The 27,454-nt window shown below is 45.0% G+C and overlaps 1 protein-coding gene across 3 annotated transcripts; it reads left to right on the top strand.

Moving 5' to 3' along the window:
* Window positions 1-330: 330 nt before the first annotated feature.
* On the top strand, window positions 331-27,300 carry ncalda (neurocalcin delta a). Of its 3 annotated transcripts, XM_011605295.2 has the most exons (6): window positions 338-451; window positions 5,834-5,940; window positions 19,745-20,148; window positions 23,868-23,973; window positions 24,504-24,624; window positions 25,171-27,300. In XM_011605295.2, exons 3-5 carry the CDS (start codon window positions 19,771-19,773, stop codon window positions 24,599-24,601), a joined length of 582 nt encoding a protein of 193 aa, XP_011603597.1. In that variant the 5' UTR covers window positions 338-451; window positions 5,834-5,940; window positions 19,745-19,770; the 3' UTR covers window positions 24,602-24,624; window positions 25,171-27,300. The 3 variants fall into 3 exon arrangements, with proteins under 3 accessions (XP_011603598.1, XP_011603597.1, XP_003965892.1); XM_011605296.2 differs by lacking the exon at window positions 5,834-5,940 and having other exon boundaries at window positions 331-451; XM_003965843.3 differs by lacking the exons at window positions 338-451; window positions 5,834-5,940 and adding an exon at window positions 10,513-10,843.
* Window positions 27,301-27,454: the final 154 nt, after the last annotated feature.

Below are 27,454 nucleotides of genomic sequence, written 5' to 3' on the forward strand. Positions count from 1 at the left end.
TCGTGTACTAAATTACTGTCGATGATTACTTTACTGTAGTAATTTTAAAAAGTACCACAAGATGGTAACATAGCCTACGTCTTAATTCTTACAGAGATGTTTTGAGATGCAGAACCCTCACTCTAATGGAATTCTCGAAACGGGAAATGACCCTGGCTTTAGTATAGCGTGTCGTCGTCCATCGTATTCATAGAATACTTTTTTAAAAATTAGATCATTTGGATTTTTTTCCAAACTTAAAAGTAACTGATTTATTATTGTAGCAAATGTGATTACGCTGTCAAACCCATACCGGAAGTATTTGGTTTCGTTGTCGAGTATCCCACTGTCTATTTTATTACCCATCTCTGCACCGGTGACTGGCTGTGCAGACATGCGGTCATGTGTGCATCAGCTGTGTCATTTACAAAGTTCCCGGCAGAAGAACAAGAATCAACTGGCAACATTTTAAGTAGGTTTCAGTCTCGGTTTTGACTTTTACGGCCTTTGTATTACTTCAAGCGTCATTTTCTTCTTGGGGGGAAAAAAAACGCATGTGTCCTTTTTCCTTCTTTCGAAATTTGACGAGTGAATTTGACAGATGAATTTCGCCTTTTTGTCATCTTATCGTTCACTATTGAGCGTTTTATGCACATTAGTGCATGTAGTGCTAATTTAGCTTTTAGCCGTAGGAAAGTTGATTAGTTTGACCTTGTTTTGTTCAGTCGTAAATTCTTTTATTCTACTGCCGTAATTCCCCAGTGTTTAGTTTCCATTAAAGCTCATTAGGAGGTTGCTCGTTGGCACATAAAGCATTAAAGTAAAGAGCAAGAGAAGGTCCGATTATTGGACAGAATAATTAAAGTGCATATTAAATATGGATCTCTTTAAGGCAGAACGCGTGGTTGTTTCTGTAAATTTATGCTGCGTTATGCGAAAGGTGTTTTCTCTTGTTGTAAACTGGGAAGTGCAAATGGAAATATCCTCAGTCTTTCATAATTGTGAGTTTATAATCACATCTGGCTCCCTGACTTATGGGTTAATCAGTGTCAGGTTGAGACTTTAGGATTTACATGCTGTTTAAAGGTGTTTAACATCTGGCTGCATCTGTTGGAAGGTGTTACTGACTGTTTACCTGGATGTGCAAAGCAGACTTCTCACTCTGCCCTCAGTTTATGGCGCAGCCAGATGAGCTGACATCTGGGGCATCGTCGTCTGGCATGCTGCTCCTGACAGATGCAGGCTGCAGCGTCTGTCGGGCCTCAATGCTCTGATCTGCCATTACCCTCCAGCTTGTGGTGGGTTTCTTTTTCAGGCCGAACCAGTTTGACACTGAGCTGCAGGTACATTGTTACTCTGCGTTTCCTGCTTGTCGAGTAATAAAATGTGGGAAAACGGGCGAGTTTCCCCCCTCTCCCGAAAAGGATTTGGCAACTTCTTTGAAAAGTCTTGGCCCCTTTTGTGTGTTCCTAGCAGCAGGTCCCTTATTTACCGGTTATAGAGCGTCGGGGTCAACGGTGAGCTCCAGATGAGCCTCAGCAGGTGCGTTAACTAAAGCAGGTTTAGTTGGGCTCCGGTCCATCTCTTGGGTTTGCGGGCTGTGACCTCAAACCTATACATCAACACAGCTGTGACAGGTGCTCACCATCTCAGCCTGCACACACACACCAGTAAACAGATGCCTGTATGTGCAGACACACACATCCTGGTGAATGAATGAATCAATCAAATCTATTAAAGCCCAGCAGTGAGAGCAGACACCTCACGAAGTGTGAAACCATCCACTCACTCCACCCAGTGAGTGACACAAGCATTTTGTGTTACAAGCTGCTGTGATCAGTGTTTAGATCTTCAGCTATACGTGATAAAACAGGAGAGTTGATGGAGAACCTCCACTGTTAAAGATTACCCTGCACTGGATGGATCCCAGTCTGTCTGACAGTGCTGCTACACACACACGTTAGTGAGAGCCTTTGGCGGCAGAATGTGGGCTGGAATTTGTTTCTGACACAGTCCAAACAACCCGATAAGTGAATTATACAGTCACCTCTTGAATGGTAGAGCTGTTGGAAGAACAACAGGAACAGAGTCAGAGACGGTTTAGGACACAATGGAGGTGGAATCAATTGCACTGTATTCCAGAGTATCTCTGCTCTCCGGCCCACGTCGCAGTAAAATGCTGCGTTGGTCCCGGTAATGGTTGCAGTTTGTAGTGAACTTTTAGGCTGCGTGAGAACAAGGAGCTCGTTTCCAGTGTCGAAATCACAGCCTGACGTCATTTTTTCAGCATGTCCTCATCCTTGTCAAACATGGACACAGTGTGGGAAAGCTGATTCCACATTTGTCCCTGCGCTCTCCCAGGACAGATGGTTAGCATTTTTAGCATTCCTCACTGAAACCAAGGACGCTGCACGACTGAAGCTAACCTACCCCCCCCCCCGCCCTACAATCAAACATTTGAATAATTTATCCGTCCTGTCAGGAGGTTAATTTTAGCGTTCCAGACTTAAGCGTTGGGGAGACCCTGAGGTCACATACCGGCCCTGCACCTTCAGACCACGCTGCCATCAGGATGCTCCATATTAGGGAATCCTGAAGACAAACAGCTATTCCATCCGTCCTGTGAAGATAAGTAACAGAAATCCTAAATGTTGAGATTTATCCCATAATATGTGCAGCTGTTCCCCTGCGTCTGCTCCGCGCGGCGCCGTGGCTCAACTGCTGGGATCAGCCGGGATCGCGCCTCGCGTCGCGTGCGTGCGTGCACAGAGGTAACAGCTTGTAGGAACGTGGAGTGTGAAGGTCTGGCGGAGGCGCCACACTGAAGTGTTTCTGTGAGCGTAGCGTTAGCGGCGAGGTGCGAGGCGCTTATGAACGGACCTAAATTAAACCCAAATAAAACGTCAGGATCCAACAGATCACAGTTCTGTGGTGTCCTCTGAAAAGCAACACAGAGGGAGGCCCAAACCTTCTGGGCTCCTTTTAAAGCTGGACTCTAATAATTAACTAATGATGACGTGTGATGTCATGATTAGCCATTACTGAAAAGGCCCGTGTGGCTCATCCGAACCATCAGTCATCACTGTAACGGCTGCACATTCTGTTGTTTCTACCCTTTACCCATCTTATAGGATTAGAACACAGCTGAAGTAGGAGCCAGCCAGCGTCGCTGAGCGCCAGCGTTTGTTCCATGATGGAGCAGAATACAGATGGCAGTGACGTCCTCAGGCCTCCTCATACTTCTGCCTCATGTGATGCGTCGATTCTGGGCTCTTCGGCGAGGTCGAGGTCCTGTTAGATCACAGTTATTTTTGAGGATGCGCTCAGGTCCATCGCTGCGTTCTGACCTGCACCCTCGGTGTCGGCTGTTATTACTCAACCTTAGCGTCTGGCTGAAGATCTGTGTGCTGGACCCACGCTCAGTAGATATTGGAATATTGGCTCCTCTCATAAACCATTGGAAAATAATGCTGTGGAAAATAATGACCCGGCGTGTGAAACAAACAGAAAACCCAACAGGCAGCCTGCAGACAATGATGGTTTCTTACTTCTAACCAAACATTTGATTCCATTCACCTGTTTCTGCCATCAAGGGTGTCATAAAGCATGTCGGCTTCTATTACATGTGTCAACATTCATACTGGGGTCGCACCCTGGGTGACTTTTAAATCTGAAGTGCTACAGATGATGGTCCATCGTCAATCAGCTGACACCCTCCAGACAATAGGCTGTGAGTTGTTTACACACATGCTGCTAAGCTTCCCTGATGAGCTCTGGCTTCACACCCCGGCTGGCCGCGACTCTGGAGGCCAAAACCTGGAATCCGCCCAGGCCTTTCCTGCAATGTGAAGGTGCTGCTGTTTAACTCGACCTCAGAGGGGAATTCAGGACGGGGAATGCAAGCAATGTAAATAATCTGTCTGTGTTCAGAGCGAGTCTCAGTTACACAGTCTGTGATTCAGTTCATTACATTTTGAGCCGTTTCAGAACTACGTCTCCCAGAATGCAATGAAACGACTCATGTGAGGCTGAAGCATCAATGGAGGTTTTGAATAGGGAGAATTTACAGAATTCACTTCAGCAACCTGGCGGTCATTAATGAGCCTGCCTATGCTATGACGGGCGCTGAACTGCTTTGTTTTGGGGGGGCGCAGGTGAACACGCGCAGTTTTATGTAAGGGGGAGGCACGGAGCCCAGCGTGCTGCTGGAGAGAGCGCAGCTTTCTGGTTTGTGAGAAACGGTAACGAGTGGGCTGATGGCTGGTCTTGCTGTGAGGAGGGGAGTGTGAGCAAAAGAGTGAATAAAAGCAGGTGTGTGTGCTTGTGAGGGGGGGTATACGTGGGCGTGCACCACCGCAAAAATATAGAGGAAGACGGCACGATGCCACCGCCGTCTAGTTTTCTTTAGAGGATAAGTAAGGAAGCGTCTCTCGTCCAGACACCCACAATGCCCAGGCTGGAGACCAAGGAGACGATCTACACACAGTCACATCTTTGTGTGTGTGTGTGTGTGTGTGTGTGTGTGTGTGTGTGTGTGTGTGTGTGTGTGTGTGTGTTTAATACACATATATATCCAGTCCTGATAAATTACCCAGTGAGTTCTTTTTATGCTAGCCTACCTTCTGCTGCTAGAATGAGCCTGCTGGAAGAATAAAAAGCATTACCATTGTTTTGTCAGCTTGTTGCCTTCTAATCCCTCCAAACATCTGACTGATGCTGGAGCCGATGAGAGAACATCTTCACTCTCCCGAGGAAACAAGGACTTAATCTGTGACACCCTAAATATTCTTATATAGGATATTTTTATACGATTACCCGAAATGTTGAACGTAAACGTGTAAAACGCAGCAGTCGGTCCAACTGTTGGTGCTTTTTGACCATTTCTAAGAGTGGTTTATCCTCATTAGTGTAACAAACCCAAAGCCCAGGAGCCTGAGGCTAATACAGCGTTAATCCCCTGAATTACAGTCATTCTACTCCTTTGACAGTTGCGCCCCACACACACACAGATTTTCCCTGCTGACAGTATTGTTCAAGTATTACACCTGATTCGAGCTGCTTTTTACTTCCTTACGCACTATTTGCATACAGCACGTTGCCATGGCACCAGTGAAAAGAGGTCTCCCTGTTGTCACAGTTTGTCTTCAAAGGCAACCTGAGCTCTGCAGCCTCTCTGCCTCCTCTGAACCATCAAAAAACGAAAATGGAGAAGTATTCTCAGGCAAAGCCGTGCCAGAGTTTGGACCATTTTGATAAATGTCTGTTTAGTGACATCATCGGCTTTTTTCAGCATCTCGGGTCTGGACATTTCAGACCAGTTGTTTTTAGTTTAACTGTGTTTCCGTTCTTCGCTTCCTTCCACTGTCAGACTAAAGTGACAGAATATATTCTGTCATTGGGCCGGAATCGCGTCGTTGATGTCAGGCAGGACGTGTTCTTGGTTTTGAGCACTTGCGTAGTTTCAACAATGGTCCATGAATTACGCTCGGGCCGACCATCGTCTGCTCACCTATGTTTCCACGTCAAATAGGGCCAGCAAGGGAAAATGGGAGAACGGATGTACATAAACACACGTGGTTCTGCTTCTCTTTCTGGGAGCAGCTCTCTGGCATTAATGGTGATGGATGGAACATTATCTGTGACACAAATCTCAGTCTTCTCCTGCTCCTCTCACATCTGACTGTGATGGAATCTGATGGCGCGAAGCTGAATTTGTACCAAGAAAAATGTAAACGTGTCAGAGCAAAGGTGTGAGAAACGCTGCTCCTGTCGCCAGGGTTAGAAACTCCAGCTTCTACCCATTCCATTTCTGTAAGCAGGGAAGTTTCTCATAGCATTTCCACTTTGCCTCCAGAGAGATGATGCTCATGCTGTGAAGGCCTGGAGACTGTAGCTGAGCTCTGGGAGGCCAAGACGAAGGGACTTTAGGAGTCCAGCTCCCCACGGGCTGCAACATGGAAGGTAGATTTATTCATATTTTCCACTCCTCCAGCAACCCAGCAGGGAGAATCTTAGAGACACAAACTTTGTGCGATCCTGTGGAAAGATTCTGGTGTGTGATGTCCAGACTAAACAGCCTGATCCTCCAACTCAGAGTGTTTGTGACCCCTGTTGTTTTTGGTCAGTGCTGCATCACATGACTCTGAGATGAGCCGCTCGGTACAGTTTCCACACAGTTCCCAGGCCCCCAGATTCCTCCATACACGGTCTGACACACACACACACACACACACACACGCACAGGCTCATCGACCTGGTACGAATATACGTGTGTATCTGTGCACATATCTGTTTGTTGCTCGCACGAACAGATAAACAGGCTGAACATTCTTTCCTGTAAATTGTCAACCATAAACACACACTGGGTCCCATGTCCAGCTGTGACAACATCTGGACACGTTACAGCTGCCTTGTGAACAAACACCAACCCTCCTCCTACCGACATGGACCTGAAAGAGACTTTGTGTGCTGTCTTTGTGTGTGTGTGTGTGTGTTTGTTTGTGTTTTCTGCGCCTAAACTCTAGAATGACATAATGGATGTAGTAGCTGCTGTCCCCAACTGATAAGACAGGTGATTAATCCTGTGTCTCTGTGTCTAGCCTGTCCCAAGCCATAAAGCAGAGTGGACGTGACAGGCCGGTCATCAATTGTTTCTGTTTTTAGCCCCTGAATCACCCAGGATGCTGTGGGTTGCGCTGCAACTCGCTAACTCTGAAGACACTTTGCAGGTTGTGTAACAAACCTTCTCCCTGTCAGTTTTGCATGTCTTTCCTGCCCACCTCTATAAGCTATAAATGGAATGTCATATTTGATTATGTTGCCCCCCACCCATAGACCATGAGTCATGGTTTTTGTAGCTAATAGCCCAGACAGCTAATGGTGCTGGAAGAAATCAACTTTCAGGACTTTGGAGCAGTTGGTTCTGAGCTCTAGCTGTTGGCACACAGGTGGTTTTGGTTCTATGTGGAATCTTCACCATCAGTCACTTATTAATTCACCGGCAATGGCGACACAACCAACAGCAGGCGGTGTGTGTTGAATTCTCTAATTCGCAGCAGCAGCAGCTCATGACTGTCCGTCACTGTCCTCTCACCTTCGTGTCCTTGTCACCAAACCCAATCTGGTATTTGACCCCGACTCTTAAACATCCTATTTATAATGCTGTGTATATAACGCTGAAATGTTCTACCAATTCTTCTGGGCTCAGATGACCTGTTCCTGTTTAAAAAAAGACATTCTTATGAGATCATTGCTTTTAGTGTCGCATCAAAAAAATTGGGGTGGAGGGAAGTTGTGTAAGGTCTCTGTTGCTGCACATGAGTTGCACACAGTCCTCCACCACTGCGTTTCTTCTACAACACCATATTTTAGCCATCTGTCTGGTATAAAAAGACTTCTGTGGGCAAACATGCACATTACATGATTTACTTGGATTTTCCAGTCTTTTAGGATGAGACTGTCCTTTTTTTCTTCTTTAGAAATGGCAATTATCAGAAATCTATAAGTAAATAGATGGATTTCTATACAAGCAAAGGAGGAATTTCAGGGTTTACGTCTCTTCTTCATGCAGTGAGTAAGAAACACACAGTTTGGTTTTGCCTTTTTGCAATTTAGACTGTTTAAAATGCAGTTTGAATCATTTTTTTTCCACATTTGAACACACATCAAATGTTTAATTACAGAAATGCGCGGCGGGGGGGGACACATTTACCACATTTTAGAGGAGAGAAATCATTTTTGACATCCAGTAATGTTGCAGCGTCCTGCTTTAACCACGCAGGTCTTGGAGAAGCTTCCACGGTTTGTTTTGGCAGGCGGCGAGGTGCTGAGGTGCTTGGGATGAGCCTGTCCACTGAGGTGTGTTGGCTCTCCCACCTCATGTGCTGCTGCCGTTGCGTAACACGCCAGCAGCACATGTGTCTTCGCACAATCTAATTTCAGTAAATCTTGAAGCATTTGACTGCACTGATGCATCTGCAGCTATAAGAACATAAACAGCCGTCCGATGGCCGTCGCGGGGTTATCGTGCCGCGTGTGTGTGCACAGGGGTGCATGTTTGTTTGTCTGGAGGTGATGGACAGCGGTTGCAGCCTCGGTGACATCTCCACCCCGTCTGTCTTTGGGGTCGGTGTATTATTACACCAGTTTATGACCATATGGTGTACGGGAGATAACTGCACTTCCCCGTCCGCCAGCCGGGTTTGTGGTCAGTGCTGAGTGCCATGTAACTGTCAGTTATGAGGTGAGAGTGCGCTGCGTCGGCCATGTGCGCTGTGTTTGCAGGAATGTTGTTTTCAACACTTCCTGTTGAGCAACAGCGCGTCATGGAGCCACACCTGCACCTTTTATCACCAGAAACCTTCCAGGGTGACTTCCTTTGAAGGTATTTGTGCGGTTAGATCAACGATTATCTGACGCAACTCGATGAAAGCTTTTCCTGAAGGGTTGTTTCTTTAAGATGGCTGGATAAATAGCAGTTCCCAGGCAGCACCGAATAGGGGGTATTAGAGAGGAGCTGAATGAATGAATATTAGAAGTTTTATGCTACATTGAGAAAATAGGAAGGAACAGTTGCATGGAAGTTGCGAAAATGCCTCTAGCGTGACGTCGTAGGGAGGCGCATTGGCCACGTCCAGCTGTGGAGAAGCCCTTAGGGCCAGGCTAAGGCACACGTGGAGAGATCTTATCTGTACACTGCCCTCAGGCCCCCCCAGTCAGAGGTGAGGATGCAGCCAGGGAGAGGGGTGTTTGCAGCCCTTAGGTGGAGCCGTTACTCTGACAACCCAACTGCAGCTTTTGTATCATTTAAGACCCTTAAGATGCTCATCGTTCTTCCTGATCCCCAGTGCCTTTATCACTGTGTGTGAGGCAGAGATAGACCATGGAGGGACACACACACACACACACACACACACACACAAATCATTTACACACCCGTACTGAGGGGACTTTTAGAGTCAGCTGAATCAGCAGGCTTTTAGACACTTTTTTTAATAATACAATTGATTCCTATTTATCAGTTGAAGAGGAAGATCAAGATAAACTTGAAGAGTGTTTTTAACCATAAAAATCCTCCACTATCTGAAATTGGAGCGGAGGCAGAACCAGCTCTCACTGCTGGACTCTTGGCAATATCACTTGTTTGCTTGAATACATCTCTTATTATTACTTTGCACTTGCCGGAATTTGTGAGAGCCTATTGTTTAAAGCTCCAGCCTCAGATGATTTAAGAGCCTTGCTGCAGACAATAATGGAGTTATTTAGTTTCCAACGGTGACACAGTGTTTACTTCCCCAAAGGAACGACCTCAGAAGAACTGGTCCTGGAAAGAGAAGTGACTTTCTCTTCCGCTCATGCTTTTGCTTCCTGAATCTTCAGGAGAAAGGAATTCCCTCTAGTCCCTGCCACCCTCCCAACATCCTAACACACACGCCCAACATCCTCTAACACACACACCCTAAATACTTATACACACAACACAACATGCTACAGTATCACACATTTACACAGACAGTAACAGAAGCACACATTCTTTGTACCTGCAGGCTTTGTTGAATTACATTTCTCTCATCCCTGCTCAAGCACGCATGCCCTCACTCTCGGCCATCTGGGGGGGGGGCACTCCGCTGACCTTGCCTCACACTTTACACCACCCCACCCTATTCAGGGCCCCACCACGCTCCATTCAGCCTCAGCAGATGCTATTCAGATGAATTGCAGCCCAAGGCTTTCTATACATGCACGCAGCTGGGGTGGGGGGGTGGGGGGGGGGTGTAAGGAGTTGGTCAGCCCTGAAATCATTTTTCTTCCCACACTGCACACCCCCGTTCTTTGTTCAACACTTAAGCCGTGGCCCAGATAAACTGGACAGTGGAATGGAAGTGAGTGCAGAGCAGCTATGTGCCCCAATCAGCTTTTTTTTTTAAAAAATAATGGAGTTGATCAATTTTAAGGTGTCGAATATAGATTTCTCCTAATGTCCGAATGTTTTTTGAGAAGCGGTGATGATCATTGTGCGCATGGCATTTAGATCAACATCTGAAAAACATCAAGTTTGAGGTTTCTTGCCAACTTTCCAATGGCAGTCATAATTATTAAAGTGTAACATTATTGCTGAAGATTAGTTTTGGGAAAACAGCCATTAGCCTGTTAGCTCGGCCTCTGAGAAAACTTTACAAAATCAGCACAACCTGCCTAATTAGCAGATTTAAAACCTTTAGACTGTCAGTTAGTCTCTAATAGAGGGAACAAGGCTGCCACATGTTCCTGTAGCTTTGTGTTTAGCTTGAAATAAATAAAAATTGCTTATATAAGTAGTTTTCTTGCAGTAGATGTTTTCAGTATACAAATAAATCAGATCTATCATTTCTCTTCATTTCTTAATTTCTTCCTCCGTGTGTGTGTGTCTCAGATGACCTATTGAAATCACTGCTGTGCCGTGTGCCTGTTACCATGGCAACGCAGGCTTTTCCATCGCTATCTCTCTCCCTCTGACTCCCCCTCCTTTTTCACTTCCCCTCCACACCATCGCGAGGTCACATGACTGTGCTGACGTCAAGCCGGAGAGGCAGGCATCCAGTCAGTCAGAGGGTCGGATCAGTTTGTGCTTTTCGCTCACCTCCTGTTCAGACGCGGCGACGCGGCGTGTCTGTCACTTGGCGTTAGTGCTGTCACAGTCTCTCGCTCCATTTTCTCCTCCCCCCTGCTGTTTTCTCTTTCTGTCCCTCCCTCTCCTGTCCTCATCTGTTCTTCTTTATCCCTGCCTGTTGCGTCGTCTGCTGCAACTGCTGCTTCCACAAACTTCTAGAGGGAAAGAGGCGGGTAATGGACTGCTGAACGGCTGCTTCTTTAGCTGTAAACTGAGGTAAGCCTTCTGCATTTTTGTCTTTGCTGATTGTGTGCTTCAGCAGCGACGGGGTGCTTCCAGAGGGGTGTGCATGGTGCAGCGTGCATGGACCCTGGAGAGTTCTCTGTGGAGTGAAGTTGCCTTTGAAGAGAAATTCCTCAAGAGTTTGCAGACTTTTTTCTTATTTACACTTCAGCCGATTATACTTTCAATGTAAAGAATTGCAGTTGATGCTTCTTGTTGGTCTCTTCCAGCTGGGGGGGGGGGGGGGGGGGGGGGGGGTTAGCTGGTGTCTAGCTGCCTCAGGAATGCATGCTAAGAGGACGGAGGGAGTGCACTCGTTACCGTGCGTGTTGCTCGCTGTGGTTGGGGGTGACGGGCAGCTCCACATGGCTTTCCCTGCAAGCGTTGCTAATGTTAGAGGCAGTCGTGTGGGCTGGGACTCTGCTGCCAGAGAGTAAGAAGCTGGCTGAGGGGGAGTTCAGCAGCTGCCACCTGCTCCTGTTTGAGCAGGGATGGGGAGACCTTGGAGAAATGTACTGCAAAAAGGCATTTCTCTACATCTGAAGTGTGAGGAAGACACCCCAGCCCGACTATAAGCCTACATTTAAAAACCTCTCTGTTAGGCAACACGCTGTTTTTCACCTCAGCGGCTTCTTCCTCCTCCAACTCAGTGAAGTGGAGATTAGCCGGACCCTGGTCTTAAGTATCCTGGCTCACTTTGATTAAACAATTGCAGCGAAAGAGATCAGGAGTGGACTTTGTGTCTGCGGGGTCAAGCTTTGATCTTTGCTGCTGTGTCAGAACACCGTTCGTGTACACGACCCGTTCGGCCATTCCGCCCATTTAAACAGGCCGTAAGAGGCCAATGCAAGTGTTTTCATATTTTTATTTTACATAGATAGTCTGCAGTTTGACTTGTTTTATGATATTGCAAACTAAATAATGTAAAACTAACTGGGTTGGTCCCTCAATGTACAATAGAAGCTAAGATGAGCATCAATGTGCAGGCACCTGCCGCCCAGAGCCTGAACTTGTAACGGTGCCCATTTGTAAAAGCCTGCAGGGAAGCGTTGAATTGAGTTTAAACCAAACCAAGGCTCTCGGGTTTGGTACTTAAGCAGCTCTCATGTAACATTAGTGGAAACTAACTTGAAGGCCGTTTATATAACTGTTGATTTATGACCCGCAGTGGCGATAGAGGCAAGAAAAGATAAAGTGGTGAAGCGAGGAAGGTCCTCCCTCCTCACACTGGAGCTGCCTTCCAGAGGACTCAGCCTCAGGAAAGAATATAACATACAATCGCTGCACAAAAACTAGATATTTACCAATATTATTTGCTCTAACGTGTCATATTTTGTTTGAAGCAGCTTTTATGAAAAGGTGAAAATGGCACATTGTAAATATTTTGAAATGAAAGATCAATAGTACATCGGATATCAGATTAAATGGATGGATTAACATCAGTGAGGGAATGTCTTGTTTTTAAGTATTATACACCACAAACACTGCAAAATCCAAGTTTATCATTTCACGGCTAGCTTCAGGAACAAAAAGCGCCGTGATGCTTAAGAATATATTTCACATTTTTGTCTTGCTGTGATATTCCTTGCTTTTTCCTCTGTCGGTATTTTAGGTGACTGACACATTTCACAGCCTTATTTACCTTTTACATGTTGGGTACAACAAAAGGAAGTGGCTGTCGGTAACTGACGCTGGAAGGATGCACAGTCAGGGCGTCGCTGTGTGTTCTCAATGGCTTCTTATCATGACAGTAAAGTTTAGACTAGAAAGTTCAGTTATTCTGGTGCTTAACATAATCAGTGGATGTAAACATTTGCTCACTTACAGTTGCAGGTTAACTGCCTACGCACACAAAACCAAAACAAAACCATTCAACATCTTTAGTGCTAATTTAGTCGTCTTAGTTGTCTTTTTTTATCGTTGTGTTCCTGTAGCCTTGAACCCGAGTAACTATCATAAATAAATAAATACATTCACATATTTGATGAGAAACACTGAAGAAGTAGGCTGCACTGAGGTCTGCATCTTGGAAAATGAATCTCTTTGTCCAGTCAGTGTTTAAACAGAAGGTGCTAAGGGTTTCAAATGGTGTTAAACCTTTTAGCTAAATACAAGGATTTTGCTCTCATCCCTGCTCATCCTTCAGTTGGTGGGAGAAAAGGCGAAGTGAGTCCTGGAGGAACCCAATGAATTAAGCTGCAGAACATTCCGGTTTAAGGGGGCAGAGTGTAAATGAAATTAAAGTCCTCAAGGCATCTGTGGCGTTACCCGTTAAATGACAGCTCACAATGAGAGATGTATGCTGATGGCGGCAGTTTCCAGGGACAGCTGGACAGACGTTTTCTTCTCATTGTCCGGGAGGTTTTCTTTAAAAGGTCATAGGTCATTCAGCTGAAACACAGTCCCAGTGGGAACTTTCCTTCGTGATATAGCCTTGCAGAATTTAGACCTTTCTTTAGTTGTCAGTCAGCTGCTTTAAACATATTTTGGCATCTGGAGATTCTGCACAATGTGAGTGTTAATGTGCTCGAAACAGAAAAGGATGAGGGAAAAACAGACGTGTTATCGTTGCAGAGACTTATAATGACCTTTAAATAGCACAGCTTGCTGCTCCTCATTCTAAAATATAATTTTTTTTTAGACTTCCTTTCAAATGACAAATGTGTCCTGCTTCACTGTTCCACCTGTTAGCATCAGCAGCATCCTTCCACTGTAGACTGCATGGACCCCACTCAGCAGCTCCCAATGTGGTTAGAGATAATAGAAGTAAAAGGATTCATTCGTCAATTAAATTAGACCAATATGTGTCTTTTTGCATAGAAACTGAACAATGTTTTAGCTCGGTGTCACATTAGAATATCGACTACATCTGCTGGCATCTTATTTTAACAAGAAAGAGGAAAAAATGAGCCTGGTTCTTTAAAAATGAGGCAGAAAGAGGGAAACTATATTGGCTGTCGTTGAAAATAGTCCTGTTAGTGTTCAGTAACACAGCTGTCCTTCAGGTCCCTTCAAATTTAAACACATTTGTCAAGCAGGATTTCAGTCTGAATTCAGCTCCGTGTTAAGAGAATAAAAGTGACTGTGATGCTGCGGCATGTGGCTGCAGACACCGGCGACAGGCTGAGTTATGAGCCAGAAGGTTCCGTTTAAGAGCTACATCCGTGAGTTTGAAAGCTTATTATAACACCGCGCAGTGATTTAGAGGCTTTGGAAAGTAATATTTATTCAGCTGTTTCGCATCTTTTGCCTATTTTTCTTTCTATGTCAAATCATAGTTGGAATTCTGATACTTATCAAGGGGATCTTTTTTTTGTGCGCTCATTACTTCAGGCCTAAATTTAGCGTATGTGATCACTGGGCGAGGACGTGTTTCATCCTTGTTGATACCGAGCAGGCAATTAATCTGCAGCCCAGAACGAAGCTTTATGATGGTTGGCTCGGTGCTGGGTCACCATTTTCATTTCATTCGCCTTTTTTCAAAGTGATGTGACCAAAGCGAGTAGTCGGCATCAGGCAGAGCAGGTCTCCACACGTCAGGATCAGGCCAAACCGGCCGTGGTTGTAGAAGTGAGCCAAGAACGAAACCAGTCAATTAGCCATGGTTCTTATCTGGGATTGACCGTAAAGACACTTTTAGAGGGTTTTAGGAGGGAATGACCAGGTCAACAGCTGTTTACAAGGCAGAACACGTTCCTCCCCCAGCAAAGACAGCAGGATTCTATCACCGAATCGACGTTTTGATTAAAGTTGTTCCATAAATCGCTCTGTGAGGCTGTGTGTGCTGCGGGTTGACAGTAGAGAGATATTAAAGCAGAACGCTTCCATGTTATTGTGATAGATTTGGTCGGAACATGTTGGTTCTGACAGCGATGACACACGGTGACAGCTTTTCATCTCCATTTATGTGCCTTCATACTCTCTGGTCCAGTTACTCCCAGCACCCTTTTCATGCCTATAATCACTGTTTCCTGCAGATTTAAAAGGAATGGTTATTGCCCCCCCCCCCCCCCCCCCCCCCCCCCCCCCCCCCCCCCCCCCCCCCCCCCCCCCCCCCCCCCCCACTGACCTTTTCAAAAATTCAAAATATTAAATTTTCTTGTGAATCTTTCTCTGCTATAATGTCCTGACCCTCGATCTTCACCACGATGTCACATCCTCTCGCTTTGTTATTTTCCGTGATGTTGTATCCTGTTTCTATATTTTCTTTGACCACAGGAAGCCGTTGATCTTTTTTTAAATGTCCTCAGGGGCTTTCTTCTATTCTCCAGGCTCTCTCTCAGGCTCTGACTGAGTCATCTTTTCTCTTCTTTCTTTTTCTTGACGTTCCTCTTCTTATGCACCCTTTTAGGCTCACTCTTGCCCTCGGCCTGTAACGAGCACACCCTTAAAAGCTGTCCTGTAAACACATCTTATCAGGCTTAGTTCAGCTTTCATACATGACACAAGCTCTTTCTACTCCATTTAAGTACCGTAGCAAGGGTGATCAAGGCGGGGGAGTTTGTATTTAATGAAAAAACTAATAATAAAAAAAAACTGTTAAAAGATTCTTTAAAAAAAAAAATCCCAAACTGTATTCCTTGTCTTTCCTCAGGTGATAGTTCTGATCAGTGTAAATCGCACCCTCGGCCAGCATTTACAGCAAGTAAGATGTTTTCTAGTGCACGTCAAACAGTGGTTAGAGGTGGAGAAATGTCAGAAACTAGCAATCATCATCGTCATCATCATCATCGCCGTCATCATCATCATCAACTGCCCCCTGCTGGTGACTTGGTGCCTGATCACCCATTCAACCAAACGGATCCAATGATCCAGGCAGACGGAGCTGGCAAATTAAGCTCAGTCTCAGGCAGGAGTCCTGCTGGGAAAGAGGAAGTCATGAACAAAGAAACCATGCAGGCCTGCAAACCACAGAGGAACGGCCTCACAGTCCACTATAAATGTGACCTGCACTTAAGCGTTCACGTTCATCTGTAGAACTCGGAATGTTTGAAAGAGTGAGACAGATTTAAAAAAAAAAAAAAAGCATGTCCTGCGCACACACAGGACACGCACAGACACGTGCGCGCACACACACTCACACATACGCATGCGTGTGCTCTAGCTCCTGTGCTGAAGTAACAAGCCTTTAAATTCATTTTCAAATGAACTCCAGGAAGTGTATAATTTCATGTTTCTCACTGCCTGGATGTGTGCGGACTATGTGAGCTTGTTTCCTCTCCCTCCCTCTATCAAGTCTGTCACCATAGCAACCTAGTGGGAGCTGAGGAGGCTATTTAATAGTAAAAGGGCAGGAAATATTGACTGTGTGCAACTTCAGCCCATCCAATCGATGGTGACAAGACCTAAAAGCTGTTTATCGTCCTCCTTGGTCACTGGAGTTGGCTTTGTTTGCAGACTGGAAGATTTGTGTTATCACCTCACAAAAGCATCGTGGAGCAGAAAACATCCACCGCTACGTCACTGACATGGTCTTTCTTTATATTTGCAATACTTTATTAAGTAGAGGCTGCCTGTTGTGAATGCAGAGAATCTCGTAATGGCACAGAATTTCCCACAGAATTCATTAAAATGGACAATAAGGAAAGAAATTCCACCATATTTGGCTGCTATTAGCAACCTGAAACGTGTCTGAAGACCCAGAGCTCATTAGTGGAGTGTAAAATGATGGAAAAAGACTGCAAAAACATGCAAAAAGCACTTCCTGTCTGATCCTGGGAAGGCTGGCTGTGGTCCAAGTAGCACAAACGCCCTACTCTGGGGTCACCCAGTGGGTCACCCAGTGGCTAACTACTGAATGGAATGCTGCCAGGGCCGGTCTGCCTTTTCCAACCTCCCCTACTGGTCACTGTCAGGAAGTGGCAATGGTTCCCACTGTTTAAGGACTAGTTTTAACCTAAAATTTGGTACATTTTACTTTGGTTGATTGAGATTATTGCAGGTTTCTCCATCCAGCTTTGGGTTGGCTGGTTGATTTTATCAGCACCTGAAAAAGGAATGTTTGTCCTGAAGCCCTGTTGGCCAGAGATGCATCGGTCGGCAGCTTTGTTTATTTCCATTTCTGTTTTGTATTTGTGCTTCAGCATGTCGCCCTACTCTTTCACAGGTGTATTGACGTTTAAGTTCACTGTTGCGCAACTCCTTGAGTGAGCAAAAAGCAAGTTTCCAGTAAAGAGTTCTCCTCTAGCTCCACTTACAACAATGTTATGTGATTAACTGGAAGCTCCCATAAGCAAAAACGCCGCTGAAGGCCCATTGAGAGAATCCATCCAGAAGTTTTTGCAGAAGAAAGTGAAAGTGACAATGATCTCTTCATCAGATTCCAAAAAAAATGTTTAAAACCCAGCCAGCGAAGACGGCTCAAATCAGCCACCTTTAATGAGAGGAAGTCTAAAGGAATTATTCTAAAACATCTTTCGGTAGTTTCACTTTAAGCTAATCCTTTAAGCGGATTGTGGGAGAAAAAAAGGCCGCTCACCTGAGACTCAACTTAATTGTCTACTGAGCCACGTGATTGGTCTGCTGCACAGCCTTTAGAGTGGGAAGAATGCTGTGGAAGGAAGGATCCATGCAGAGAGGACTGTTGTAATTTTGATCACGGTTGACTTCATGCTACTCGCCTCAGATACCTGCACCCACATAACCACCTATACACCCACCCACACACACACACACACATAAACACACACAATCACAATCACTGATTATGTGTACTTGACTGCGAGAAGTGCAGTGTGTATGCAGCACTCTCAGCCAGACGCTCATCAATGGCTGTGGGATTTTCTGAAGGTTACTATGGTAACTGCACTGAAATTGCATAAGAGAGAGGGCTTTTCGTGTGTAGGATGATATAAGAGGAGATGGAGACTGTGGAAATATGAAATGAGGAGCAAAGACAGCGACTTTGTGAATGGGGTCACTCAGAAGAGCCATCATTGCTGCGTGAGGCTCCATTTTCTTTTAGTTTCTTTACTTTTTTACTGGGGGAAGCGACCCAACGATGTCTGCGGTCAACCTAAACGACTGTGTTTATGAAGCATGAGGTGAACGATGATGCTGAGGGTTCTCTGAGTCTGGCTCACCCCACGCTTCTGTCCTGGGCGTGTTTTGAATGAACCAACCGTCGTTGAAGCGGCCTGTTCTCACCACAGAAAATGTAAACGGCTACGAGACGGAAGCACAAGCTGCGTAACGGGATCACGGAGGTGGTGACAAACCAGCAGCCTCCTGTTCTCATCACGTGGGTAATAAAGCTGCCACATGAAGACAGTCGTGGGGGGGGATGTCTGATCATTGTTGGTGTTTTGATGTGGACGGTGAGAGAGACTCATATTATGCATGTTGGTAAATTGTATATTTTTTAAAGAAGGTACAGCACCGCCAGCTCTGCTGTGAAGAGGCAGAGAGCCTTCACACACACCCGAGGGCAGGTTAGCGGCTCTGGTTAATGTAAATATGCGACTGTGGGGAGGAAACGAGAGCAAAAAGTTTTGTTCTAATTTTCTGTGCATGCATGAAGCTCCTCTGCTTCTACCGAAGCATCACTGAGATGCAAAAGGGATTCTCCTTATGCTCCTCTGGTGTGTCCAGTCCATCTACTGGAGCCACTTCTGTCATTATTCACAGTAGAAGAACTTGTAGCAATAACTTCCTGACTGGTTATTTTTACCAGGCTTTATTGCTGGAGGGTGCGGTTTTCCCTCCGTCTCTGGGAGAAGGTAATTCATCAGCCCGATACGTTATCACGCCTCAGATATCTCAGTTTACTTTGTGGCATTTCTCCTCGGGGAAGTCCTTTTTAGTTAAACCTCTGATACATAAGAGTCCTTTATGCTATTTGTTTTGAGTGTTTGGTCAGCTGCAGATCCAATGGAGGATGTGAAAGAAACTGCAAGTTCTCATGTGCCTGCTGCCTTAAAAGGTTGTCAAGCGTGCGTGAATGGCTAATTTCCTGATTTCTGATGTTTCATAGAGCTGAAAAAAGCTGTTTTCTGCAGGAGAACATGCAGAAACAAGGCGCAGGTACAATATATCCTCACCGACGCGCTTGGCTTTTGGAGGGGCGAGAGCACAATCTCTCCGAGAGCAGGCATTTCCTGTTTGTGTTTTTAAACAACAAGATTCTTCCTCTGCTGCTTTGCTGTCAGCGCCTCCCAAACTGAGCTGGTCTGTCAGCAGATCTACCCCGTCTCCGGAGAGTAAAACCCCACTGACACAACCCTGGTGTCTCCGCTCAAATATGTGAGATAAATGACGTCATGAAAGGAAAGTAAAAAATATTTGTGCAAAATAAAGCTCTCCGTGATAAAAGGAACCTTTTTTTAAAAAAATAAATCAATATTAGCCTCCACATAAAGACAATGGGATATATCATAACACACTATATCAGTGGATGGCCAATCAGACGATGGACTGCCGGACGTACAGGACATAACGCCTTTTCATCGCTTTATGGCCCGAATGTGTCTCTAATCTCCACAGTCGCTCAACGTTGTGACACGACGAACACTTTGTTCTGTGAGCATCATAACTTTTATGGTCTGAAAGCAATAAATTGCTCCAGGTCGGCTGCTCCCAGGCACCGTCCTAAAGGAGGACGCTTCTCTTACAAGGCAGAGCATAAATAGGGTTGGCATCCATCGCCTACCTGTGCATGGGGGGGGGGGGTCATATGGCATACGGCTGCATCTTAACATCAGAACTTTATATGGATCTTTGCTTTAAAGGGCGATTTTGATTTTTAAAACACATTTTCCAGGGCCTGTATATGCATTTTATTTATCTTATAGCTGAGTGACCACATGTACGCCACTGGACACTTGAAACGAATTCAATCCTGTATGAAGGTGCTCATCCTAAACCCTCCCCCTCGTCTCTCTTTCCTCTATTCCTCAGTTGTGAACTGAACAGGACCAACAGAAATGGGGAAGCAAAACAGCAAACTCCGTCCTGAGGTGATGCAGGACCTCCTGGAGAGCACCGACTTCACCGAGCACGAGATCCAGGAGTGGTACAAGGGCTTCCTGCGAGACTGCCCCAGCGGCCATCTCTCCATGGAGGAGTTCAAGAAGATCTACGGTAACTTCTTCCCGTACGGCGATGCTTCGAAATTCGCCGAGCACGTGTTTCGCACGTTTGACGCCAACGGCGACGGGACGATAGACTTCAGGGAGTTCATAATCGCGCTGAGCGTGACGTCGCGTGGCAAGCTGGAGCAGAAGCTGAAGTGGGCCTTCAGTATGTACGACCTGGATGGAAACGGGTACATCAGTAAAGCCGAGATGCTGGAGATCGTTCAGGTGAGTGTGCACGGCGCGGGTGGATGCGATGCTGCGGATGCGTGCGTGCAAGTTGAATTTAAATAACTGAAGCTGAGAAAAAAAGCTCCTCAAGTGGAGGGCTAACATGCACGCTGCAGCACCAGTCAGGACAGAGTTAAACACAGTCGTATTAACAAGGTTGTCACTGTATCATAACACACTTTTTATGAGAGTTGGAAAATCATTCTGGTGTTTAAAAAAAATACAGGAGTTCTTCCAGCTGTGCCTGACGTAGGGAGGAAGATCCCGCAGGCCTGGTGCTGGGCGTAGCTCCATCTAAGGACTTGGAGTACGGAACTTTAATGATCCATTTAGGTTTTCAGATTGATGGCAAACAGTCATTGTCCTGACAATTATAGTAAATCTGAAAACCGTGAGGTATTTATTGCTTTCCAATGTTCCGTAATTGCAACTAAAGTTGCCTGGTTACTGAAACCTCACTCTGATCCGTCTACTACAAATGTTACAACAACATTGTTTGGTTATTGAAAATCTGTCAAAAGCCGTCTTCTTGCCAAACAACTGACAGTGTTTGTGTGGCAACGTGTTTGTTATTTAGGCCTTTGGTTTTAGATATGGTGTAAAATCACATTTTTATTCAGTGAAACACAAAACTTAGATGGGCAGATTATCTGAAGAAAAGAATGCTTGGCTAGCATTTCCTGCACATCTTATGTAAACTTACACTGACACACACACACACACACACACACACAGACACACACAGTATTTGTGTCTGCGTGTGTGTAGGACTCTGAACGGCAGCTGTTCTGCTTTGATTCTCTTCTCTGTGAGAAGTCTTACTAATGTTTGTGATAATAATTGTGACCGAGTCTCGTTTCTGGAACCTGTTAAACCATCTTTGTATCAACTATTCCTTCTCAGCTACTTTGACCAGTTCTGTTACTGGTTATTTGTGAATTTGCTATGGTTGACTTTCAGTTTTATGCCTCTATTATTTCATTGCTGTACTTCATAAATAGTTCAATAAATATCCCTTTTTAGATTTAATTTCTTTTATATACAAACCACTCAAAACCTATGAGCCTGTCCTTTCATTTTTTTAAATTTTCTTACAGTTGTTGTGGCCTCTAGGTGGCGCCAGCAAGTCTGATAGCTCCAGGGAACCATGATAATGTAAAATTATACATAAAAAGCCAAAAACATCAACAGGTACTTTTATGCTGTATGTTTTTCAGATCTTATCCACATAACCACCGTGTCTCCGTGTCACTGTCAAAGGTGCAATTGCTGCTTCTGGAAAATAAGTAAATCTATAGTTAATGACATTTAAATTGCTTGGAGGTTCAGTTAGCCCCCGCATGTTAAGTCCTGTCACTTCATCGTCGTCTTGACTTCATAAACCTTCTGCCCTTGTACCATTAAGAGGTGAACGCAGTAGTCAAGAGTATACACAGCAATGACTCAGTTATTCCTTTATGCATGCGTGTGTGTGTGCGTGCGTGTGTGTGTGTGTGTGTGTGTGTGTGTGTGTTACCAAATGGGTTTGCACCTGTGACAGTTGCTGATTTGCTTCACTCCAATAGCAGAGAGCCATCACCATCAATAAGCTGGTGTTTTTTATCCTGAGAGCAGTCATGGAAAGAGCCCGAAGCATCTTGAATTTATCCGGAATTAAATGTTCCTACTGTGTCCATCGATCCTCCCTCGTATCCTCGCGCCTTCTTTTTCTGGCCGTTCGATTCTCCTCCTTCAAACACGTCCTCCTCTGCAGTGAAGGCAGGCTGAAGAGAAACGTTTTTAAATGATGTCTAACTGTAGAGTCCTGATCCGAGGAGTCTGCTGCATCGTCAGTATCTTAAGGGGGAGTTGGTGATAGCAGAAGGTGAAGTAGCTCCATTCCCCCTTCACAGCCTTCTTATCTTTTAGGCAGCTTTAGATTCACAACCTTCCACTTGAATAAACCGTGTCTGGAGGTTTTGTGTCTTTCTCCTTTCCCCCAATTCCAGTTTTTGCACAGTTTGTTTCAGACAATATATTTTTACTCAGCTGTAACACTTTTCCCCCCTTGGAGGATTCAACAGCCTCTACGTTTCCATTCACGCTCTCCTCCATTTTTGCTGCAGTGGCTGGAAACTGTGGCTTGCTGCTAATGGTCTCTCCTGCAGCGAGTGCTAGTGATGCTCATAATTAGTCTTGTTGTGGGCGTAATTGAAAGAGAAGAATCTTAGTCAACATGAACACATGAATGGGAATAAAAGCATCACATTTTCTTGCCAGTCGTTGGTTGTTCTCCTCACTTTGAATCTGAAATAGTGCAGTGCTGTACCTGAAGGGACTAGATTACAACCCAGCTAGGCATTTTTGATGGTGAGTGTGTGTGTGTTTGTTGTGGTGGTGCTCAGCCGGCTCTGTAAAAGCAAATAAGTCTCCCAGAGTGGAGGCGTCCCCTTATTTCACTCTCTTTAACTTGTGGTTTCGATGCAGCAGAACCATGAAGGTGGAATGGATCAAGAGAAAGAATAATATACAAACTGTTTACTGCAAAATGTATTTAATGATGGTGAGACACACCCATAAACATGACATTCACAAGCATTATCACCTATCTGGGCACAGTAAATCATTCCCCCAATGGTTTAGTAGTTATTTTCAGCATGTAACATAATGCCCGGACCCCCTCATCAACGGCACAAACACCTGACAGTCTATTTATATTCTTTCAACAGACAAGATTTCTCTCCCAGAGAACCCTCGTTTACGTTTCAATTTAAGAATTAGCAGCAAGTTCAGTTTGTCATCAGCCAGAAGGGGGCAGGATTGAGCTGGGCCGAGAGATGCCATAAAACTCAGAAAACGTGGGGTAAATCTTAAAAATCTCAACATAAATAGGTTGTGACATGTTTATGTCTGCTACTCACATGTCCCTAGATGTGCGGATCGTTGTGCACAAGTGCATTAAAACGTGCGGGATGGGGGGGGTTGGGGGGCGGGGTTGGGGGTCATGCACTCTGCTGATGTGTTTCCAGTACTTTTTTAACCAGTGTGGCCCTTGATCTTCCTCCATCTCCTTTAATAGCTCCACTGTGTAACAAGACTCCCACTGCTTATTGGTGGCTTGTTATTCAGAGATTTAAACAATTAATCTTATCTCCCCCTACATAAATCTGGATTAGACTAATGGCTAAATCCACAAACATGTAATATTGGGTAAATATACTGAACACACACACAGTAGTTTGAAGGATTTCTGTTCAGAACAGATGCGGCTCCAGGCTGAGGTGAGGGTTGATGCTAATCGCGGCTCTAGCGTGCTCCGCAGCCCCCCGTGACCTAGGAGATGAGCTACCCTGCTACTAGCAGGAAAAACCCACAACCTATTTAAAGCTCCCGCTGCACTGCAATCACAATCAGTGCTCTTCTGTTCACGTGTCAGCTCTCATTCCCCTCAAATCCATCCCCCTTATTAGAGATGGACACAGCGGGCTGGAATTTCAGTGTTTACAGAGTGACAACAGAGAGCAATGGAGACACAAGACTGGAAAAGAGTCTCTGAGGGATCATGTGTGACTGGACTGTGATCGTCTCTGCTGAGGCTCATAAAGCAGGACAACCGTCCAACAGAGTTTTATAAAGGCTTGGATGCATTTCTATGATGTCCACGTCGTTATATGTTCAGACATCCATGGCTCATTTTTGAGATTTTGTCACCTCCTTTTTGTCACCTCCCTTTACAGGCCATCTATAAAATGGTGTCCTCTGTGATGAAGATGCCTGAGGATGAGTCCACTCCTGAGAAGAGGACAGAGAAGATCTTCAGGCAGATGGACACCAACAGAGATGGTATGCCTGATTTTTGTTCATCATCTAAAATATTTTTAATTTTAACAGTTGGTATTCCCAAAGATTGAATTGAAAGTTAAACTTTAGACGGTTGCATTATGTGCGACACAAAAAAATAAATCCATTAGATAGCGGTTTAAAGCACAATGAAGGACAGCGAGTGACCGGTAAGAGGTGTGGGTCAGAGGAGGCGAGGACACAGCTAAAAACAGAGGAGAGAAGAACTGAGGAGGAATAAATGTTGGGGCAGAAAAAAGAGAGGCCTGAAGTAAGAGGGAATGTTCTGACTTGCAAGCAGAGATGCCTTCTTTCTTTTATTTTTTATACTAAGAATAATTGGAGGGACAGTCACTGAGAGGGGAAAAAAATAAAAATAAAATCAAATAAAAGGCTAAAAGGAACAAGTTGACCCAACACTGCCACCTTTTGGTGAGGAGATGAACCCGGAGGATTTACTGGCAATATACATGATACCTATTATTTAGAACTTTAAATATGATAGGGCTTTTTATTTTGTTTATTTTCCTTAGGTAAGCTGTCTTTGGAGGAGTTCATCAAAGGAGCAAAGAGTGACCCCTCCATCGTCCGCCTGTTACAGTGCGACCCCAGCAGTGCTGGACAGTTCTAAACCTGCAACGTCGACACGACCCTGTAAGACAAGCCTTTAGCAAGTTTAAGTTGACTTGGTGTCGGTGGTTTCTATAAAAACTGCCTCCTGGGCAGCAAACGTGCCTGGCAGAGGGCAGCTGCTCGGAGGCTTTTTGTGCCGTGCTGGGAGTGGGAGAGGTCATCCACCTCGTCATGGAGGGTTAGCGTCATGGAACGCTATTAAAGACTGGTGGAGTAGCTGAAGGTGTTGCTGCTGGAGCAGCTGAGCTGAGCTCCCCACGTGGAGAACGTGTCGGCACTGTCAGATCTATAGTTACATGACGGCACATTCTAAAAAGGTTATTATAATATTGGCAGGTTTCTTGCTGAGTGTTTGCAACAATCTTCATACTTTTATACTTGTTTTGTGCCTTGAGAAAAGAAGTCTTGACAAATTAGGGCTCAGAGCTTTTCAATGTAGGTCTGGTCAAGTCATCAAGGCCCAAACGTTCTATGATTTATTTCTCATGTATACGTTTTGCATCACGTTGGTTTTCCATACGTCCTTGGCTGTTATGTTAATAGCTGCTCCCATCTGTCTCTCCTCAGTGCTTCTTTGGGGGTCTCTGATGGACAACTCAACTCTCCACTTAGGAGCAGAGCGATGATGAAGAATGACAAGCTGATGATGATGATGAAGGAGACAAGCTTTCGATATGCACTGAAGACGATGGTCTCGGGAGTCGCATTCTCCTGTTTAACCCCTCCCCCACCCCCACCCCCCACCCCCCAGCTGATTTTTAGACCCTCCAAGCTGAGACTGAACCCGGGGACTTTGAGGAACCCTCGTGAGGTTTTCGGAGTGTTTTTGACCCCTCAGTTCTCCTATTTGCATGTCAGAGTATAAAAAGGTCTGCAGTAGGTTGTATATATACAGCATCAACTGGAGTCTCTGTATCAGTGTGTATCTAGACGCCGTGTGTGCATGAGTCAAACAGACAGTGTTCAGTAACAGGACATACTGTAGGCGAGACAATTTAATCAGCAGAGCTGGAGCTCCGTCCTCCTCTGCTTTCACTTTCCTCTTTTTCTACTGTGAGAATGTGGACGTTTGTGTTTTTGCCAAACTTGATAAACTTTGGTTTCATATCTCGTGCGGGAACATAATTAGACAACCATGATACTGCGCTGCCACACACCTGCCCAGATCTGTTCGGTTTGTGCTTATATATACTCGTAGAAGAAAGCGATGGGTTTTCTGCTGGTGTTGTCAGAGAAACCTGGGGCAGCACGTGGTGGAGTTTTAACTCAAACTCTGATTGTCTGGACGGCTCAGAACATAACTGTGGTGACATTAACAACGACGTTTATGAAGCTGTTGTGCGAGCATGCCAGCCTTGGTTTTAGTTTTTTAAACTTTGTGAAGACCAGAGTTCTTCATATACAGTTTTAGATGTTTGTAGATGCCGCATGTTGAATCAGCCCCCGAGCCGTCGGTTACAGGGGCGCCTTGGCTAAATAACATGTATGCATGTGACTTGTGCGCATGTATGTGTGTTTTTCCACGTGTTTGCTTCTCATTGTTTGTGCTGCCTGACAGTGTTATAGAATGACTTTGAAGACTTTGGTGGAATCTGATGCTGACACGTCTGATGGACGGGTGGAAGAACACTGAGACTCAAGAGGACTCTGTTGAGGACTGACTTCTGAAACAACGAGTACAATAATCTGTTTTCAGTCAAATATCACCAACAGATGTTAGAATAACTGACTTAAAATCTAAATTCAAGCCAAAATTGTTCAGATTGCTGGAATAAAACGTAACTGCCAGTTTCCCTAGCTTGGTACATCTCCACTTTGCTGAGGTTTTCTCTAACGTTTACCTTTTTATACTCAGAAAGTCCCTTTTTAACGTGAGCTAGCCTCCTTTACCAGAGCTGGACTGGTAATCTGCTGTGTATTTTCCTACACACGGCCAGAACATCACTGGCACTTCTCGATATCGTGCTCACATTCTTTCTTTGCTAATTTTCTTCTCCAGTGAGGTTTTAGGAAATGTTAGATCCCGTCGGTGTGATAGGAGATGTGGACATTTTACAAAAACTCTGTGAACGAGCGCTCATCAATGAATACTTCTAAAGTGTGTTTTTAGCAAGGTAGCGTACCAAAATAGGCCACACAGAAGGATTTATTGTTATTGAACACACAGCTTCAGTATCTATTCAGCTGACTCTGGGTCTCACAGGGGTATTGCTGCACTTCCTGCTACTGATAAACTGTTGTACCATGTTGCAGAGAAGACGGTTCCTTTCGAATCCTCGTCAACCCCCAGATTGACAAACCACGTCAGTTTCTGCTTGGTTCTCATTACAGAATCTCTAGTAATAAAGAACTGCTGTCTGGAGGAGGAGGAGGATACAGAACAATACAACTACTGCAACGAAGCATTATCCTGTTACTTTTATTGCCTTTTTTTTCATTGAAGGCGAGTCGGTGGAACATTTCTGTTATAAAACACAAACTAGCATCTTGTGGTCAAGTGCCAAATTATAACAAAAGCAGTATTGTATTGATTTACACTGTACAATTGTCATCTGTTGAAAAAAATGTTTGTAATTGTTGCGTTTTGTAGGTTTTTGTATGCTATCCTGTAATCCAGTGACTGCAGTTTGGGAAGGCAGGATTCTGTTTTCTGGTCAAAAGGCAAGAATTAAAGTTACAGTTTATTGTGCTTAAGAATTTGCATGGTGGGTACTTTGCATCGGCTCAATTCATCCAGCAAGAACTTCCGTTTACAGCTATTATTAGGGCGGCACTATTGACTAAGTCCTGCCCACCAGTTATTCTAATAGTAGATCTAATTTCATAAAAGAGTTATTATTAACCCATTTTT

Source organism: Takifugu rubripes, chromosome 7 (assembly GCF_901000725.2).
Source record: "Takifugu rubripes chromosome 7, fTakRub1.2, whole genome shotgun sequence".
NCBI lineage: Eukaryota > Metazoa > Chordata > Actinopteri > Tetraodontiformes > Tetraodontidae > Takifugu > Takifugu rubripes.